Below are 22,140 nucleotides of genomic sequence, written 5' to 3'. Positions count from 1 at the left end.
CTTAATGGGTTGAAGTAGTTGAGAAAACCATGATTATGATTATACTATAGTACATGTACAAAATAGTTGTAGGGATTCAAGCATGCCATTCGTATGTTTATTGTTTGTGTCACAAATTGAGGGGTAGTAGGATTTTGTGTGAAGCAACATTAAATGATTAGTATTGGGATGTAAATTATGCCAACTTATAGGTGAGATAAATACTATTGTTGAATTCATGATCATATGCTCTAGATTATCATCTAGACCCATTTGGATCAATAGGGATTGTTTGTTGGGTTTGTGATCAAAACAATAAGAGTATTTTTTTTTACTTAATAATTGTATACATACATCTCCTTGAGAGACACCCCCTTCAAAGTTAATAAATATTTGTTTATTAATATGCTAATTAATATTACTATATATTGTTGGGTAGTTTAATGATAAATTTCCTATATGATAGTTTTATGGAGAGCCTTTATAGAGGCCTTTTAGAAAATAATGTGATTATCATTCTCATCATAATATAATTTTGTGTATTCATTTTATATTGTTTGTAATGTAGTTTTCAATCCATTTGGATTTCTAATATGAAAGTTGGATTCACAAAAATGTAAATAAATTTTACATAACCTTTATATAAATTACCATAACACAATTAATTAAATTACAATGAATATGAATTTTAGAGCAAAGAGATGGATTGATAATTGAAATCACTAAAATTAAATGTGTTACTTAGCTCAAAATTGCCATTGAGAATGTGCTACAACAAAGGTTGAAAATCAATTCACTAAGGTGTTATAATTTTAGGGCTTGCATAAATGAAGATCTTAGATTTTGTAAGTTGACATTTTCTCTCTCAAGTTCACCTATGTGAGTGTAGACTTGATCTCCATGAGTTTAGACATGAACCTATGTGTAGACGTAAATCATGACTCATTGATTTATATTGATAAAAGGTAGACCACTGAAATTTACTCACCATGACTTTGAATTTCTAGATGTGCATAAAGACAAACAATGTTGAAAAACAACTTTGATGAATTTGCTAAATTGCAAGGGGCAAGTTCTTCTTAGTTAGACCCTTAATATACCAGCCTTACAACTTTGAGAGTAAGATTGTAAATCATCAAACAAGTGCACAATTGACTTAGGATTAAGTGTGTTGATATATTCCTTTGATATTTTATTATAATGCTCTCAATAAATGCTCTATGACAAGTACTTGCATAGCTCTTAGATGATCTCTAACATGATCTCATAATGAATACGTGGAAATTCTTGAATACAACATAAACCTTAAATTAATACAAAGCATGTGTTAGGTCGACTCACAATAGCAAATAAGAAAGAATTAGTGAGATTCATTTTTACAAGTTTAAGGTTTTGTTTTGCGACTACAAAAGTGATATGAGTTAATTCTACACCTCTATATTTGATCTAAAATGATGATAAATAAATCTATAGATAAAAAAATAAGATTTTAGAAATCAATAATAATGAAATCAAAATTAATCACTTTGTTGCTTTTGGATTTAACTGTGTCTCTTTTTTTCATCAATGTTTCGGTTCACACTTTGTGATCCATCATCAAGATGAAAAAAATATTTGAAAATGAGGTTTTAGGAAGAAACACAAAAAACCAGAAGGATAATAAATATATGCATCCAATTTATAAATGATATCATTTATAAAACAATTATCATATTAAAACACATAAATAAATTATTAAAAAAGAGAAAGGGCAAAAACACAAGTGAAAAGGGTATACGTTATCTCAATTAGTTTAAACATGAGGCCTGCTTTTTGCTTTGTAGACACCCCGGAAAAGCGTATCCTCCTTACAATTAGAATATCTTAAATCCCAAATGCACATTAATTTCTAGGCCAATTTGGCTGAGCGGAAGATCACAAAATGGAGTGTCTGCAGAAAAGCCATATACTGTCATGGGCTAATAATTACTGTGCAACTACAGTTCTTTTGATGGCCACAAGCAGGTTAAATTATAGAAGCTGTCAAGCCAAGCTTCACACCTTTAGAACAATTCCTCAAGCATTTCCAGGCTAGTTAATTTTTTTCTCTTCATGGTTTTGACTGCAACAATTTTAAGCTTTCGAGAACAAAATATATTATGGGGAAACCCCAGCTTTCATGATAAAATTTCCCATTAAATAATAGCAATACGCTATTCAGATGTACATACATACAATACTTTTTCTTGCTTGAATCATGTCTATTCTGTAGAAGAAATAGATTACTCAGAAACTTTGATGTCGTGATTTTTTTAATGAAAATGACAAATTTCATGGAAGTAATGACAATAGGACGTTCAGATACATACGCAGACTGTAATTTTCATTCGATATTCGCTTCGAATGAATTTCAAACTTATCCTAGACTTGGTGAAAAATTAAATTAAACTAATGAAACTTTCAATATCTACTTTAAACGAAGTAGAAGCTTACTCTAAAAATTTCGTTAAAATAATGACAATGTATTTAAGACGCACATGGACACAAGATTTTTCCGACAAATATTCGCTTGCAAGAAATTTAAAGCTTCACAGTACAGACAAATTATTCAGAAACCCTAGTTCACATGAAAACCTGTAAACGTCATCAACTAATGTCAATGCATGGCTTAGATTGCACGCACAGACAAAAAAATTTCCTTTGAAATTTTCACACAACAAATTTCCTTTGAAATTTTCACACAACAAATTTCAGTATTTCAAAGTAAATAAATTACATAGAAACGGTAGGCATCATCAAAAATGCCATCAAACAAATGGCGACGAGCTGTTTAGAATATTCAGATAATTGCTTACTACACACTTAAGCTTTTCATACCAAGTCAATCATGCAAAACCCTAATTGATGTGATAAATTTCGTTTATGTCATTGCAGCTTTGCATATTTAATTAATCTTGCAAAAACCCTAGTTGATGTTATCAATTTGCGTATTGGAAACAGGCCATTCAGATGCATGCAAGGACAATGATTTTCCTTAGTATTTTGTTGCAACAAATTTTTTTTGTAGAAGAAATAAGTAATGCAGAAACCTTGATAACATGAAAAATTTCTTCTCAATAATGGCAATGGGCCAGCCGTTCAGAGCATATACAGACAATAATTTTCCTCTTTCTATTTTCTTGAATCAAATTTCTTGATAGAAGAAACAAATCAATGAATTTTGCAGAGACCTTGGGAACATTAAAACTTTTATCTAAAATGTAATGTCCCCTTGTTGGAATTAAACCAAAATAATGTGCATTGAGTGAGAAAACTCTTTTCATCGTTGACCTCCACCACACATGACCGAATTGTGGAATCAACCAATGCTGTTGGGATTAGTTTGTTTTAAGAAATAGAGAGAGATGGGCAGATAATGCAGTGAATGAGAATGGCAATGGAAACAGCCTGAAGGAGAATTTGTTGGAACGTAGTAAATGGTATTGCTACTAGACATAGGCATGGTGCAAGAATTATTTCTAATTTCCGTGCTGGGAATCTACAGAAGCTTCCTTGTAGATCTGAGTTCAAGTCTATTAAAGAGGATGGGCAGCGATGGGAATGGAGGGATAGACAATTGCTTAATGGTGGATGTCATGCTATTTTTGATTGCATGCTCCTCCTCCTTGCCAGGTCATGATGAGTATAGTGAAGAACAAGATAACATGGATTATTTCATTCAGACAGCAAATGCAATCATCAATACAAGGAAAGATGTGATGTCTAGTCTTAAGGAAGGATTATTAATATTGTAAAATTAAATTATAAGTAAAGTTTATAATATCAATCAAGGGGTTTTTGAAGACTTATGATTGTTGGAGGAGGACTCTATTTAAGAGAGGCCAAGCAAGGAGAAATCACCATTGTACAGATTTGATTAAATTTCAGTTTGTAATTAAAGAAATATTTCTTTGGGGATATTACATAAAAAAGGTCAAGGGGCTGTTCAAGTACATATACATACAATAATTTTCCTTAAAATATTTTTTTGAAACAAATTTGTTTTGCAGAGGAATAAATTATGCAGAAAGCCTAGATGTTGTGGAAATTTCATTTAAATTATGGTGATAGACAAGTTGGATTCGCTTACAGACTAAATTTTTTGTTAGAATAGTTGATTGATTTGTGTTTCGGGTTTGTTCAACAAATCTATTGGACAAAAATCCTTGATGAGATGAACTTTTCCATCTAAACCATGCCAAAAGACAATTGAGATTTATTCATTGACAAGAATTTTCCCTTAAATATTTGTTTGAAATAAATATCAGGTGTTGCTGAATAAACAAATTATGCAGTCAGTCAATAAGTAATGAGGAGAGCACAACTTCCTAGAAGATGTTAACCCTAATTTATTGCGTGGGACTTGGCCTGTTCGCTCTTGCCACATCCCTTGTGTGATTGTCCCTATATGTTGACTCAACAATCATATCTGACATGTGTTACTTCTTGCACATCGTCATCATTGTGGTGTGCCATGTCAGCACTATGCATGCAAGTGCCATGCCAGCACTTGCTCAACCCCGCTGGACTTCTTTGTGCGTGAAGGTGTAAAACATTGAAGGCTCATAACTTTCAAACTGTAGTTGGATTTGAGTGCCTTTTTTTTTGAAAGCGTGAAAATTTTCACACAAAACCCATTAGTTCAATCAGATTTTAGCTAAGATCTACAAGAAATCATTTTAGTCCTATAAGGGGACAGTTGAGTTCGTTTTAAATGCATGTACATGTTGGGGGGTTCTTTCATGAAGTAATAATGAGAGGTGTACTTGTGTGGTTGCTTGCCTTTTGCGTTCTATTTTTTCACTTCTGCATTATGGAACAACAAATACCAACCTTAACAATATACAACTACTTAGAACGGAAAAATAGGATGACAATGTTGCTAAGGGCTAAAGAATTGTTCATAATAACACAAGGAACTGGAAAAGATCTCAATATAGAGGCTAATAAGGTAAAATAGCTAAATGAGTGTGATGAAGCTTATTGTTTCCTTTATCTTGTTGTGTCTCCTAAGTCTTTATTTGCCATTTCATGTTTAAACACCAGAAACCCCTAAGGACATATGAGATACATTACAAAAGTTGTTTGGCTAGACATGGGGGTTATTAGCTAGAGAATGAAGTAATCAATCTTAACCCATGCAACTTTCATAATATCTGGGACTTTATGACACAGTTCAAATCTCTAAGATCACAACTAGAAGTTATAAAATTGAGGACTCATAGTTACTGTTAAGTGTGTGATCTAAGCTTGAACCCAATTACCTAGTGTTTGTTTCTATCTTTCATGATACCAAGGCTGCCATAGGAGCAGAGCTCACAATGCCCTTTTTTGATGCATTTGTTGAGGCACTTGCTAGACAATAGGATAAACTAATCTAGATTGGCACCTTGAAGCCTTCAAAGATTCACGCTTTAGTTGCCAACCAAAACACCAAACACGAGAAGGCTCCTTGTAGCAAAGAAAAGAACAAAAAATAAGTTGAACAACATAAAAACAACACTGAGAAACAATAGAAGTCCTCCATTACAATAGTAAGTAAAATCATAGACCTCTTCAAAGAGTGATACTCAGAAGAAAGAGGAGGTCAAACATGCCCACTAGAAGAAAGTGGGATTGGCCAACCAACATTGTTTAGAAGAATAACATCAACATTGTAGATTCCTTCTCCAAGGGTTCATCTTCATCCATGTCTTTTAAGTTAGAGTAAGGTAAGAGCAAGGCCCTAGTGGTAATTGCATGTTTGTCCTCTAGGAGACGGATATAGGAATTTGATGCTTTGCACCACATGGTATCATCACAAGATGAGCTCTCATCTTTGTAGCCATGCTTGATGCCTCAAATTTTGATGGGTAATGACTCTTTAGTTGTTGCATGTTGAGGAGGGCATATTGACACTAGCGAGGGAATATTTCATAATGGTATATATATGCTCTCTTTGTTAATTATTTTTCGCTTCATATATCATATCACCCACATTGGTATATGTAAGAGGGTTTTGTTGTCTCCAAATTTAGTGGTGATATGGGAATTGCATATTGATGCCTCAGTGGAAATTGGGAAGGTAGATGATCGACATAGACTTTATGCCTTCTTCATTTTGCATGCAATAGCCTATCTGGAACACTTCTTACTCACATAAACGATGTGAGCAGATAATGGCATGAGTAGTTTTGTCACCTTAACTACCACAGTTACCACTACCTATGACAATTGAGTCAACATGGCATGGTCATATGTTTGCTTGAGATTTGTTTTTGTGATGAAGTTCGTTAAGGTTATATTGTGGGCAATTATCTTGAGGATGAGTTTGACAAAGGCAAAGTATGATGGCCCGCCCATACCATCATGCCATATTTTTCATCATTTTTGTACATGAAACCACATCGAATCATGCCTCTACGTACTCATAAGGCATGGGGAACCATCCTTCTTTTGTCTATATCACACTTGGCAATTAATGGCACTTAGGAATGGAGAGAGAGTAGGTGGATGAGAAGATATGGGTAGTTGGGTGAGTAAAAGCACATCACCATTTCATTTGGAACTTAAATGCCTTCTAAAAATCTTTAAAATATGATATATGTGTCCTTTTGCACATGTCTTGCCTGCACACTTAAATGCATTGAGTGCCTATGGACAGGATGGACAAGGATCAAAACTCAAACTAGCTCCTCAATGGATGCTACAAGCTTCCCTTGTGGTGCCTTGGCTTTTCTTTGTATGTTGACACCTGGGCAAGGGTTTTGAACTTACCCATAGTGTTACATGCACTATACCTTTTCCTTTTTCCACTATTTTGGACCTTTGGTAAGAAAAAAATACCTTGTTTGCATTTGGGAATGGTTATAAAACCACCCCAAACCTTTGACAACCAAAACATGACCCTTCGTCCCCAGCTTGTCAATGCTCGGTGTCGATGACCAAAGTTGAATCGACAACCTGGGTGGTTCTAGAAGCACCCTAATTGTCGCCAAAACACTTCCTCACTTTCTCTTTTACATGTTTTCTGAATCGACAACCTGGGTGGTTCTAGAAGCACCCTAATTGTCGCCAAAACACTTCTTCACTTTCTCGTTTACTTGTTTTCTCCATCACACATCCCTTCTCTTTACATGTTAGCAAAATCATTAGAAAACAAACCTGTTTCAAGAACTTCTGGTGGTTCTGGAACCACCACAAAGTTCTGACAAACACTATGCTTATAGCTTTCTTCAAAAGTTATAAAAAACTCATTGGGCTTCGACAAGGTTAAGGAAACCTTGTTGAAAGCCGATAGAGGTTTCAAAACCTCCTCGCTTTATCGATGCCCACTTTGTAAATCACATTTCTTCATTATAAAAAAGGCACTAAAAACATTGTGGTCTTTGGAAAAGTTAGAAAAACCTTGTTGACAGCTGACATAGGTTTTAGAACCTGCTCCAATTGCTGATACACAAAGACTTATCATTTTTCTATACAATTGCTCTCAGTGAAATCCGTTGGAATTCAAACTTGTTTCAACAACTATAGATGATTATAAAACCATCTCAATCCTTTATCAAACTAAGAGAACACATGCCTCCCTTTTCATTTCAAAAGTTACAAAACAGTTCATGCAAACTAAGCTGTAACAAAGGGTGCTTAAATAGTGGACAAAATGCAGATGTACAAAGGCATTTGCCCAAGAGAACAACATAAGCCATAGCCAAACATGGGATGCTAGAATGAAAAGGAAGAACTCATGGAGTAGAGCAAAGCAAAGCGGGACACAACAATATTAGGTTGCCAACACAACCTTCCCTATTTTTCTGTACATTTGGCTTTGATTTGGACTTAGCATATGGAGTCGACTAGTGACCATATAGCCTGAGCTAGCAACTTACAATGAATGAATTTTTTAGCCCCCTCGTTACCATTCACTCTTCTCTCTTCTATTGTACGGTTTGGTAATTTCCACTACCTTATTGCTATTGCATGGCTTGCTCATTCATCTCTTGTTGAACAGTTTAGTGATATTGCTGTTGAAGCCAGAGGTGATTCTTCTATTATGTCTATATAGCCTTTTGTAATTAACTTTAGACTATGAATTTCACGAAAACAGGGAATCCTTTCTACAAGTTGGTGAATTGGGTGAAGGTACATCTCAGGCCTTTGGGGGAACCGCAAAGGATTTTCATGATCAGAATATTTTCGAAGAGCTTTAAGTACTGTTTGGGTTCAGTGATCAACTTGATGAAACCTTTTCATAGTGGAGTGCACATTCCAACTTGACTACTTGTTTGTTTGGTCCTTCTCCCTTCTTCATTAAATTGTATGGCCCTTGTGAATGCATTCTTTGTACTCTGGCCTATGTTCTAGATATCCTGGTTCTTTTGATGCTCTGCATGTATGTCAATCTTTTGATGATCAAAGTTTCCTTAGTCAAATTTCCTTTCTACTTGTAGTTGAAACAATCACTATAGATCTTCATCCATATTTTGTTATGGAATTTTCATTGGTTGTGGAACATTAAGGTTATGATCAAGTTATCTTGGTTGCTGGCAGGAAGCATTGACATGAAGGTCTTTCTTGATAGTACGATCTCGCTTATGGAAAACTTTACTTGATAGTGCTTCATTTATTGTTTTGTTTTAATTGTCGTCTGGAAGCTGATTTTTTGTTTTGTAAGGGATGATGTAGTTAGAATAATACACCTTTGTTATGTTTTGTCTAATTGTGTATTATTTATGTGTCAGCTTTAGGTAGTTAGTTATTTGTTGATGGTTGTGGTTCCGACCCACCAGAAACAAAGAGCTAATACACCCGGGGCAAATATGGTCGGTGGGGTCCGGTTTTGTTTGGCAATTGTTAGGTGCTTTATATTGACTTTGCAGGGTCACGGAAAGCAGTCTGATCCTTGGATAATTTCTCTGCTCTACTAATATAAGAACTTCATGTGAATAAAGATATATTTTCTATTACTCTATTTGGTACTATGCATTATTATTTCTGTTCATCATTTCAAGTACTACTTTAATCAGGTCAAAGAGTAAACAGCAGAAAGTTAAAATATCTTTTGAAAAGTCTGTTTTTTAAAAATCCAAAATTGTTGATACTTCCTTGCCATTATTTTTGGATCTTATCCAGCTTTACTCTTTCTTGCATTTTGAAATGATAATTGATTGAATTAATTACAAAGGAGACTAAAGATCCTTAAAAGCAATTACAGAGGATCTTTCCATTACGGAAATGATTGAGAACTAAAGACATAAATGAAATTTACTAAAACTGATTGATTGACTATAAAATAGAAAGTTACTAAGTACTTAAATGACCATTATAAGCTAAATATTACAATATTACTTTAATACCCTCCCTTAATTGTCATTCTACTAACTACCCTACAAAAGACTTGACATAATCTGTAGGCTACCCAAAGACACGGAAACCAAGATCAACTTCTCAAAAAACTTTTTTTTTGTTTATAAAAAGTCGACAAATATTGAAACCTACGATTTTGTCCAAAAATTGTCAAAAAAAGTTGCTGTAAGATAGCACCATGATATTTCGTGGCAAAATCGTCAAACCCTTGATGCAATGCTAAAATTACAAACGATTTTGTGAAAAGATCGGCAAAAACCTTCATTTAGTGGAAAATGGTAAAAAAATTTCATCTAGTGAAAAAAGGGTAAAAACCTTCGTTTTGTGGAAAAACAGTAAAATAAGAAAACCTGCTATGATTTTCGGGAAAAAATCATGCATAAAACCCTCCCTGATTTTTTTGGAAAAAAATCATGCAAGCACAGAACCCTTCGTTTTTGTAAAATCCCTAGGTTGATAGGAAAATGCAGAAAACTGACGATTTTAATTGAAAACCTTGGGTGCACAACAAACACAGTCATGTCTAGAAACTTGACCTAGAAACCTTAGTCGCAGTTGAAGAACAAACCAATCACGATAAAAAATACTCTAGCCGTGGGCAGAAAAACCAACCTGCGCGATCTGGAATTTACACGGCGCGAACTCGAAACCCTTGGTGTAACCAGCCCTAGATGCGGCCACTGCACATCAGGAAACCCCACGCGTGAAAAAACCTTCATGTGGCCTGCACATAAAAAAAACTTGAAAAAGAAACATTATTTCTTCGTTGTGGGAAAAAAGAGCCGCAGCGGACAAAGACAACATGAGACCAAAGACCCATATCTGCTGTTGAAAGACTTGTCTTGAATTGTAGAGACCTGCGACTTGCAGAGAGGTCGTGCCTGCGTGGGAGGAAGAAAAAATACCTAGATCTCATAGGTAGAAAACCCACGAAATGATGACCGCGAAAATGATAAAAAAAATCTGCAATTTTGCTCCCAAAATAGACCCACAATTTCAAGAAAACCCTTATGCAATTTCTCAAAAAAAGATCCCTCAATTTTTATTAAAAAGTTGAACAAAAAAATCTTCTGAAAAAATCTTCACAAATTTTTTCAGGAAAACCACAATTTTTCATAAAAAATTGTTTAAAAAAACTTCGGAAAATAAATTCCAGGAAATGAAACCACAAATTAAAAATTCGTCAAACAGTTGCCTCTGCTTTGATACCATGAAATTATAATTGATTGAATTAACTACAAAGGAGATGAATTAAATAAGCAATTACAGAGTATCTTTTCATAACGGAAACAATTGAGAACTAAGGACATAAATGAAAGTTACTAAAACAGTTACTAAAACTGACTTGACTGACATACATAATGGAAAGTTACTATGTAAACTGCTTAAATGACTTAAATGACCATTATAAGTTAAATGTACAATATTACTTTAATACATTTTGATTCAATTCTATTGCTTTGTTTAATATTGAGGAATTGCCACTTTTATTTGATTACTGATTTAACAAATGCAAAAACACATATATGGCAATTTACACCATTCTAGTTGTTTTGATCACTACAAATATTGCATAACTGACTGCAGGTAGCAAGTTGAGTGTGTGTTCACGCCAAGGAGGCTTTTTCTTCTTAATTTCTCAAAACTATTCAAAGAGTAGAAATGCTAATTCAAAAGCTCCAGAGAAAATCAAGCTGTCAGTCAGAAATAGTTCAGGTTCATTGGTTATGTTTCCTTACATTTTGTTAAAATTTGGGTACTTGTCTTGCAAATTAGTCATTAAAGCATCTTTTTGGTGGTTTACTTTCATGTGGCATTATAGTTCACAACTGATTCTGTCATTTGTTTCTATCAGCACTGACAGAAACTAACAGAGAAGAACACACTGAAAAGGCATTGTATAAGGATCACTCAGTGAGTGGGGATGCCATTCGCCGTAGATTTCTTGAGTTCTATGCATCACGTGGCCATAAGATTCTGCCTGGTTCCTCTCTTGTGCCAGATGATCCTACGGTTCTGCTTACAATTGCAGGCATGCTTCAGTTTAAGCCTATTTTTCTTGGTCAGGTCAGTTTCCCCAACTTACAGAGTTCTTGCAATCAAATCTATTATGAATAGCTTTTTATGACTCGACTTTACAGAAAAGTACCATGATTTAAGCTGTTCCAAATAATCTTTTTATCTGATTAAAGAGATGAATTATGTTTAATAAATCCTATAGTCAAACCCAGATCTCAATGTTGTTTTTAGTAGAAACGTATTTAAATAGAAGCAGATTAAAATCTTCCTATAGATATTTTATATAATGTACAATTAATCATATTAGTTTTGAAGCTAAAATAGTAATAAACTTGTGATGGATCATAACAGTCACAGTTTACCAAAATCATAAAAGAAGTTCCATAATTACATTAGAGTTATGGTTTTAGGCTTTTAGCATATGATAGTCAAAATGGACTTTTTGCTTGATCTTGAAGTGCGGAGTCCATATATGCTATAAGTACAAATAAAAAACCCAAATTATAGCTATAACAATAAATAAAAACAAAGTAGAATCATATCTATGATAAGGATGAAAATAAATTGTGATTAGAGATTCCTGAAGAGTCTTTGTCTGGATCTTCTTCAAGGAATATTTGGAGATCAAATCCAAGTTGTTATCAGATGCAGACTAGGCGAGGCATCTTACCTCATTCATCTTTAAAATGGAATGATGAAAGGGATTTGTGGTAACAACTACAACTACTTATAATACAAAGTTTCAAGTAACTTCTCTATTTAATGTTCATGTCTATAATTCTATAATCATATGCAGCTTATATTCAAGAGCATTTTGTTCGGAGTGTATCAAATAGTAATGTTCTTGTGGGGTCAATTGCATAATTTTATTAGAGCCTAATACAACTACATGGTTGATCCCTGAATAACATTTATGCAGTTTATTGATATTCTTATATGCATCACTATAATTCGATTATGCAACATCCATAAACTCCTGAAATGCAGTTTAAACTTTTATTGATTCTGGAGAACAGAGAATCACTACTTCAGATGATAAATTGTTATGTTCTAATCTACTTTCCCAAAATTGTGTTACCTAATCTGTACTGGGAATGGAGATGAGGGAACACATAGGAAATGTACTCCAACACTTCCAGTCAACAATTTGTGAACGAATTTGAAGTCTGTGTTGTTACTTGTTTAAATGCTTTATTGTACTGCAAACGTGGATAAACCTGTTTAGTTGCAAGAGTTACTGATTTGTGGTTGCATGTTTTTATTGTTTCTTTTATAAAGATCTCACTGGTTGGAGCATCATTACTTTGGTGTTTGTTGTGCTATAAAGTTTCAGTGGGTGGACAAAATGACCATTGTCAGTTTAGTTCTGTCTTTAATGGCTGGTTTACCATTTTTAGTTGGATTAGCTTATTTCTCCTAATTTGATTGCTTGTGACTGGAACAATTTATTTCTTTAAGTGTCCTATTTAATTGTAACTTAAGTTATGGTAAAGTCCATGGTAGCTAACTCCCATCTTCTGGTATTTAGCATTTCACATGCATGGTGAATTATGGAAATTCTTTTTTATTTGAGATTGAAATAATGATCTGTATGACATAACTATAAAAATATAATTTATTGCAATACGTTCTCTATAATAGAATGATAAAATTGTGCTTCAAGTCCTAAGTATTCTGATTCCAAAACTTGAGGGATTTAGGGATGGTGAATGGTTGACGATATTGCATTTTGGAATATATAACAGTTGTGAAAATAGAAGGAAGCTGGTAGTAATACATTACATAGTTAGGAATCCTATAATATCTGGCATATATTCCTGCATGGATTCGTCTTGGATCAAGATTCTTCCTACACACCAAGTCAGTCTCTATACAACGTGGAGATTTCAAATTTACTTTTTCCATCTTAAAAATTGATTTTATTCCTCTACAAATCAACACCTGAGCAAACATGTTCTCCTTAGCCCAACAATTAGAATTCACATATGTTTATGTCATACGAGATTTCTACACACAAACACACAAAAATATTCTTTCTGTTGAACCAGAGTCCAGACTCTCCCAAGTTTTTCTGGAAATCTAAATTTTTGTAAATCTTTCCCTCCTTTATGGATTCTGATTTTGAAGTTTGGTAAACTACATTTCCTTTCCCAAACCTGTCAATAGTAGACCCTGTTGAGACTATTTTTATCCATCACTTAAATTGCTCTTTGGGAGATTGCATTGACTAGGATGTTGCCAGCATTGCATAGATATATGAGCAGGTAAGACATTATAGTGTTTGAAGCACAGCCTTAGTGCATTGTTTATGCATGGAAAGAAAGAAAGTAATTTTTTGTCCACAAATGACCTAAGTAGCTCAATTGGATGCAAAATTATGGAAAGCTACAGCAACTAATCAGGACATAAAATGGGCCTTAAGCAGCCTATGATGAAGCATCTAATCTAAATTAGAAAGGAATAAAACCAAATTCTGGGTGTGGGTGCATCCTTGAGAAGACAATAGTTACAAAAATCAATAAGAGGACAACTAATGATAAGAATATGATTGAGCATAAAGCATAGGATTGACTCAGATAGGATGTAAAGCAACATAAATGGATAGGGACCATGATACCAATGCCACGTACAATGCTGATAACAGAACATGAGGCCAGAAAAAGGCAAGGTGCAGAATGATGGGTTTGCAAATTAGCTGGAGACAACGGGAGATGTAAAGTTGATGCCACGAGGGTTGTGAAGAGAGAAGCCTTTTATGAAATTACCATGCCAATCTCCAATAACACCACCAGCCCCTGCTATTAACTGGATTACTCTTGAATGCCCTGTGAAAATTTACTTTCTAATCTTCAGGAGTAGGTAGCATACATCTAAATGTATATCTATCAGTCTTAATCTTAACAACCCCTTTAACAGTAGATAAAATATGGTATCGAAACTGTTGCAAAATATTTTGGAAGTTTTACTATGTAAACATTGTTTTTGTTGTTTTATATCTGGCTGTTGTGATCCTAAACCCTCTCTCTGACTAGGACCAGAAACATTCTAGAATGGATCTCTTATCACTAGATTGGTTACTATTTTCCATGGGAAAGAAAGGGTGAAATTAGAAGAAAAGAGAGATATCTTTTTCTTTTGTGTCGCTTCTATTTAAGATATATTTTAACAACCCTATGATCACATTTCACCTGTTCCTTGCTTCCTTTCACACCTACCTTCCTCGCCCCGCTGCACCTCACTAAAAAGTGATAAATCCAAATATTAGGAAGAGAGAGTGAGGATAAATCCTTGTCAATATCTACAAAAATCAATATAAAATGACAAATAGTGACAAGAAAACAGCCAATTGGAAGGCATGGGATCAACTCAGATAACAGACATAGCAATATAAGTTTATAAGGGTTATTATAGTAAGCTTTACTCACAACCATGCACAATGTACACTGGGCTCAAAAAAGGTGGGGTTCAGAGATATGGATTTGCAAAGGAGAGGAGACGACAAATAAATGGGATGTAAATTGTTGCCGTGGGGAAAAATGGAAGGATAAACCTTAATGGAATTAGTATGCCAATCTCTCACAGCACTACTAGCCTTTGCTATTAGCTGGGTTGCCCTTGGATTCTTTGTCAAAATAGATTTCCAGTGTTCTGGAGTAGGTATTGTAAATCTAAGTGAGGTCCTATTAGTCATATTCTTGACAACATCATTAACAGGGATAAGATATGGCATTTACAGTATTTTAAATGTCAAATTTATGGAAGTCTTAATATGGAAGCTTTTTTCTTGTTTTATATCTGGCTGTTGGATTCTAAATGATTCAGAATCTCTGGATTAGGAATAGATGTATCCTAGAATAGAGCTCCATTCACTATGTATTGTTTGCTATTTGCCATGTGAATGAGAGGTTGAAATTAGAAGAAAAGAGACTCATCTTTATCTTTTTGTTTCCATTTATGTTGGATATTATCACATTTCATCTCCCTTTACCTCTTCCCTTCCCTCTCCCTCCTAATCCTCCTCGCCACCATGCCCCACTCTCTCTATGCATAGAAATACGGTGCATATAATTAATTGGGATGCAATACATTTCCAGCTTGTTTAAAAAGAAATAAATTTCTTTAGCATACATTCTTTTGATTGCTTGAATATCAATGACACATTTTTGCATTTTTTTTTCCCAAATTCATGGGCCCCTTTATAGCCAAAACTTCCAATATGCAATTATATAATTTTCATTTTGTCCAAAAAAAGTGTCCAAATTTGAGGAAATTAGCTTTCATTATGATGGGATGGTACAAGCTTGTTCCTTTTTAGGGCTGTGAAAGTCGTTATATATTATGTGTCTAATGCTGTATACCTTTTTTGTTATAGGCACCTAGGCAGGTACCACGTGCTACCACTGCTCAAAAATGTATTCGAACTAATGATGTGGAGAATGTGGGCCGAACTGCCAGACATCAAACATTTTTTGAAATGCTTGGTAATTTCAGTTTTGGAGACTACTTCAAACACGAGGCTATTATATGGGCATGGGAGCTTGCCACTAAGGAGTATGTATGACACTAACTGTTTTTGTATTCTTTTGTGAGTTGCATATGCAAGAGATTGTATGATTGAGTTACAAACAAAAGGCAGATCATACACAGGATACAATTCAAAGAAGAAACTCTAGAGTCTAGAACTTATACTTGTTCTTGAGTTAAAAATATGGAGTCAAGACAGGTATGAATGATTAGAGCCCTGTGTGTGAAGTAGTGGTTATTAGTATCTTTATTATAATATATGTAGATTGTGCTTCCAAGATTTGTTTGTGGTTTTCTACGGTTGGATGTTAAATTGTTAGTTTCTATATCTTTTATTATTCTGAGGAATCTGCTTCTTTTCTAATCCGATTGATGCACATGATTAAACAAACTCTATTCTCAATATAAATATGTTTCTCTGCCTCACATGAACTTATCTTTTCAATAACTTAGCTGTGCTGGATCTATTTTGTCAAAAGTGATGGCATGCCTTACAAGGAAGTATGTTGAAATTATAGATTCATTGTTATTCAGAAAATGCAGTTTGCAATACTGTTTCTGTTATGTTCCTAGCATAGATCTGTTTTATAGATAAACTCTGCAGCTAAAATTTGAAATACTGAAATCTGGTCAGAATACCTGAATTTGAATGCTAAAATCTGCTTCTGATAGAGCAATTTTCTACTATACTTTCTGCTATTAAAGCTGGAATCTGAACTGAACAATTAGAGCTTAGAATGTCAATGCTGAAATTTGTTTTTTTTCTTTTTGAACTGATTTGGGGTATATTAAACTTACCTAAACTATTTGAACAAGAAGTTAGAAGAAATATAGACTAACTGAAACCACACTAATAAATTATAGTATCATTAAAAACAACAATTTGATCAATGGATAAGGTAATAAGAAAATCTTGTAAAAAGGCACAAGCAGCAATTCAGCTCTAATGTGTGTGTGTTGAATTTAGGCAAGGTTAGTGATCATAGGGTCTCGGCCTAAAACCATAGATCTTTACAAGATCAAGTTCTTTCTAATAGCTTGTTTCTTTCAATGTTTGATGAAGTTTCAGGTATATATATACAGAAGAAATTAAGTGAAGTACCCCGGATAAAGTTTCAGGTGAGGGGATGACAAAAAGGCAGAGGAATAGGTTTCCAATGTGGATTTTTTTATCCCTGGATATACATATATATACACAGAAGAAATTAAGTGAAGTATCCTGGATACAAAATAGGGAAAAGTGTCCACGATTTGCCTACCAAGATCGACTCCCTATCCTAGAGTAGTAAGATGGGGAAGTAAAATCAATCCTTGTTCATACATAGGTTTTTCCCATACAAAATGAGCCACTTCAAATAGATTCATTGTTCCAGCCCATATATATAGGTTGGGCACTTAGGAGATGCAGACAAGAGTGTATCGGATTCTAGTAGCATGTAGCTCTTGAGATCCATCTCAATTGTATAGATTAAAGTGCCATCCTTCCTTATTAAGCAAAAACTGGCCTTTCATATTCACTATCCGATCGCATTACATCAAAAAGCAGGGAATATCAACCTTGTCATTGTTACATAGGGCTAATTGCTTGTCTATATTTTATCACAATTATAGCTCTACTTAATTAACCTGTAGGCTATTAATTCTGACACATCAATTACTAGTTGGTTTGGCATAGTTGATGGAGCATTGGAATGTTCCAAAGAAGTATTGGGTAGAAGTTGTTTAACTTTACACTGCTGTCTATCTTTTGAACCGGTCTCCCACAAAGGCCGTTAAGAAGAAGACTCCAAAAGAAGGTTGGTCTGGTAGGAAGCCCAAAATCAGTTACCTGAAAGTATTTGGCTCTTTTGCATGTGTTTGGATCCCAGATGCCAAGCACACAAAGCTAGATTCCAAGAGTCAAAAAATCATGTTCACCGGGTACAATGATAAGCACAAAGCTTATTGGCTGATTGATGTAGACACTAATCATCTCATATTCAATCGAGATGTTTTTGATGAAGAACGAGGGCCTTTTCAGCTCTCTTCTCCTGTCTTGAGCCTTGAGGATCAGCCTTTGAAGGCTAGTGATTTGGGTGTTCGTCTTTCGTTAGGTCCACCTGATGGGAGGGATACAGATTTTCCAGGCTCTACACCTGTCACTTCTCCTGTAGGGTCTCCTAGACAAGCAGTTGCACCACCCAACTTTCCTTAGGAGAATCTTGAGTAGCATCTTGATGACTTTGTTATTGACATTCCTGGTGATGTTGAACCGCCTGTTTTAGATGTTGGTACTTCTACTCTCTGGCCTAAGTGGTGGGCCAAGACTATTGGTGATCTTCATGATGATAATCAGTATAACAACAATCTTTTACCCTTTAAACTTTTTCAACTTAAATCACAAATATATAATTCATCTCATTAACATATTCATTGCATACCAACATTCATATGTGATCTAACTAATATGAACACAAGTAGAACACAAGATATATACGTGGAAACCCTTACGGGAGAAAACCACGGTGAATCAATGCTTTTATATATTTCTTCTTTTACAATATTTGTAGGCACCAACCTACTAGAGGCAACAACCCCTAACACTGTTTGTGAGCACCAACCCACTGGAAGCACCAACTCCCAAATCTGATTTGTGAGCACCTACCCACTGGAAGCACCAACTCCTAAATTTGATTTGTGAGCACCTACCCACTGGAAGCACCAACTCCCACTTCCGAATTTGTGAGCACCAACCCACTGGAAGCACCAACTCCCACTTCAGAATTTGTGAGCACCAACCCACTGGAAGCACCAACTCCCACTTCAGAATTCGTGAGCACCAACCCACTTCGTATAAATCTGAAATTCCACTTTGACAATGTTGCCGTACTGTTGTGACGTTTTCACACATCGCCCCATTAAAATGGGGACCCCCTCTTTTTTGCTTTTGTTTTGCCTGTTCTTCTCTCTGCTTTTAGGGTTTTGAGTGAGTGAGTTGTCTGGGCTAGGGCTAAGCCTTAGGGGTTTCTTTTGGATATTTTTCAAGCTGAGTCCAGTCAAATTTTGAAAGTTATTAAGCGTCCTTCCGAAGGTTGATTATTGAAGTAAGATAAGTCTGTCAGGAAGTCAGATATGTCTCAGGTTAGGTCTAGTCAGGGTTTTTTGAGGGAAAATTCAAATTTTGTCTAAGTGTTAGCATTTTGAGGATGGAATTGTATATTCTTGCCTAGGTAAATTTTGATCAAATTTCGGAGGCAAGATGATGCCTGAAACAGAGAAAGTGCTCCTGTCCCTCTCCAAGGGACCAGGGCGAATTTCATTCTAAGTGCAATTTCTTATTTTGCAAGGGCTTGCTAATTGATTCCTGGCCTTGAAGATGACCTAACTCTGCCTTGTGAAATGATTGGAGACCTAAATTTTGAATATTTTAGCCAGAAAGGACAAAAGTGCTCCCGTCCCTCACCAAGGGACCGGAGCACAAATGTTATTTTATGCATATTTGTCACTGACTTCTCTATTTTGTTTTGTGCAGGGTCTTCCAGAATGATAATTGGACATGACTTGATACTTTTGAAGATTTTGAGGGCACAAAAATGGTGAATTTTGAAGGTTAAAGGAAAAAGTGCTCTTGTCCCTCACCAAGGGACCAAGGCAAAGTGCTCCCGTCCCTCACTGAAGGACCAGAGCGAAAAGACTTATTTGAGCCATTCCTGGCCTTGTTTGGTCAAATCGAAACATCAAAGGCATAGTGGAGGACTAAATGAACATGATAAAGCATCCAGACTTGATTGAAAACAATAAAATGATGAAGTTTTTGCCTAGAAGGTAAAAAGTGCTCCCGTCCCTCACCGAAGGACCAGAGCGCTTTTCTTTATATGCACAATTTTAGACCTCTTTTGGACATTAACTTCTATTCATAGCATGAAGTAAGATGAAATCTTCCCTAGCAAAGGAATTTCGAGACGAAAAGTGAGACAATTTGGCTTGGAGGGCAAAAAGTGCTCCCATCCCTAACTGAAGGACCGGAGCACTGAATTTCAAATTCGCACTATCTTTGCAAGGTTAAGGTGATTTTACGATTTGAAGAGGTCAAGGGAAGCATGTTTTGTCCATTGATTATAATTTAAGCAGTCTACAAAGGAGTAAATCAACCCAAATGACAAAAAGTGCTCTCGTCCTTCACTGAAGGACCATGCCACTTTTTCAAGTTTCTCCTCTTTGTTTGATATTTTATGGCAAAACTTGACTTGGATGGGAAGGACGAATGATGTTTTATGCCTTAGACGCAATTGAGGGTTTTAAAGAACAAAGAAATACACCAAGATGCAAAAAGTGCTCCCGTCCCTCTCCAAGGGACCAGAGCAATTTTCCAAAAAGTGCTCTCGTCCCTCTCCAAGGGTCCAGAGCGAATTTCTAAAAAGTGTAAATTTCTTGCAAGGCCAAGACAAGTTTGTGATTGAAATGAATGGAATAAGACATGATTAGCCCATTGAAGATAATTTGGAAGGCTAGCAAAGGACGGATAAGCTTGAAGTTGAAAAAGTGCTCCTGTCCCTCACTGAAGGACCAAAGCGCTTAACATGTTATCTAGCCTTTCTCACCAATTTTGGACAAATTGAGGCCAAGGCGCAAGTTTGAAAAAGTGTTTAAAATGCCTTGAAGTGGAATTGAGATGCGAGAGTTGCAAATTTTGACGACAACTGGCAAAAGTGCTCCTGTCCCTCACCAAGGGACTAGGGCGCAATTTCCAAATATGACCATTTACCTTGCATTTTGAAATGATATTTTTATTACCAAGGCTCAAGATGGAGTGAAATGTGATATTCTACGCCTGGAGGATAATTCGAAGTTGATATGATCAAGAATTCATGCAATGGACTCAAAAGTGCTCTCGTCCCTCACTGAAGGACCAGGGCACTTTTTATGAAACAACAAATTCCCTCCGAGATTATGCTAAGGCAAAGTTGTGTGAGATGGGAAAGATCTTCTAAAGCATGGTGAACAAAGGTTTGACTTCAAAAAATTGAGAATCCTAGCCTAAAAATGAAAAAGTGCTCCTGTCCCTCTCCAAGGGACCAGAGCGAAGTTAATGGCATTCATTATTTTTTACCATATTTGGGCGTTAATATCCTCCAAATCGCATTAGATGCCAAATTGCTAACTTTGGAATATTTGAAAAAATTAATTAAATTGGCATTTAATAAATTAATTTTGGGCCTCAAAAAATCGAATTTCTATTATAAAGGCATTTAAAATTAATTTTTGTGAAATAAAAAATTAAAAGTTGAGCGCACAAGGCATTATTTTGTCTTTATTTGACAAGTCGGCCTACTCCTTTTGAGGTTTTATTTATTATTTCACCTTTTATTTGCTAAGTCGGCCTCATGGGTAAGTGGAAGGTGAGCGCTCTATATATTGGAGGTGTTGTTTCACAATTCAAATCATTCAATCATCCTTTCAAGTGCGAATGTGGAGAAGCTAGTGGAGGGCGAAATTCATCTTGAAAGCTATTGGAGAGGAGAATTTCTTGCTAGATTGGAGGATAAATTCCAGATGTTTTAAAGGTATTTGAAGACGAATTTCTAGATTTTTGAAGAGGAAGGTGGAGTTCTTTTCCAAGCTAAAGGAGGTGCATTTTATCCAAGGGAGAGCTTTGATCTACACTTTGCCTAGCAAAATTCATCTATTTTTACATCATTTCTTAGAGTTAATTCTCAAGAGGAGGTATGGCAAAATCATCTTGACACCCTTATTCAAGGTTTGGTTTTTTTAGACATTTTTTAGAAAAGTCTATTGCATGGTTAATTAGGAAATGATAACTCAAGATTTATCATGAAGTTTCCTAATTAAAATCTTGAATCTTCCTTTTAAAGTTTAATTTTTAGATTTCAAGATATATTACTAATTTTGAAATGTTGTGTAGGTATCAAGATGGCGACTCCAAAGCCCGGAGGATCTACAAGTCGACAGATTCTCATCAAGGACGATCAAGCAAGGACAAGGGCGACCTCCTTCAGTCTAGCATTGACAAGGACGGCCTTCTTCAGTCAAGCGTCATCAAGGGCGACTTCTCCAATCCAGCATTCTAGGGCGAGGTACATCAACATCCTGCACATCAGAGACAAAAGAAGTCGGAGCAAAGGGTTCGTTGAAGAAGCAGATAGTTCTAGATGAATCAATTAAAGCTAGCTTCTCAACAATATCAAATTGAATATCTACCAAGCTACAAGTGTCAGACGAGTTGGCATCCTAGTCATCACTCCTCCAATCGGATTGGTC

At 35.4% G+C, this 22,140-nt stretch overlaps 1 protein-coding gene across 5 annotated transcripts in view; it reads left to right on the top strand.

Annotated features, from left to right (window-relative positions):
- Positions 1-1,801: 1,801 nt before the first annotated feature.
- Positions 1,802-22,140, top strand: part of LOC131028807 (alanine--tRNA ligase, chloroplastic/mitochondrial) — a 61,663-nt gene continuing 41,324 nt past the window's right edge. Inside the window, exons 1-4 of one of the 5 annotated variants that reach the window (XM_059221375.1) lie at positions 1,802-2,048; positions 10,927-11,055; positions 11,195-11,406; positions 15,731-15,909. In XM_059221375.1, the coding sequence (XP_059077358.1) occupies positions 1,901-2,048; positions 10,927-11,055; positions 11,195-11,406; positions 15,731-15,909 (668 nt within the window). In that variant the 5' untranslated portion in view covers positions 1,802-1,900. Of the gene's footprint in view, positions 2,049-10,926; positions 11,056-11,194; positions 11,407-15,730; positions 15,914-22,140 lie in introns of those variants that run through there. The other 4 variants (XM_059221376.1, XM_059221377.1, XM_059221378.1 and 1 more) reach the window with 4 other exon arrangements.

Source organism: Cryptomeria japonica, chromosome 5, assembly GCF_030272615.1.
Source record: "Cryptomeria japonica chromosome 5, Sugi_1.0, whole genome shotgun sequence".
NCBI lineage: Eukaryota > Viridiplantae > Streptophyta > Pinopsida > Cupressales > Cupressaceae > Cryptomeria > Cryptomeria japonica.
Note: the sequence above shows the minus strand (reverse complement) of the source record. Positions and strands in the feature narration are given on the sequence as shown.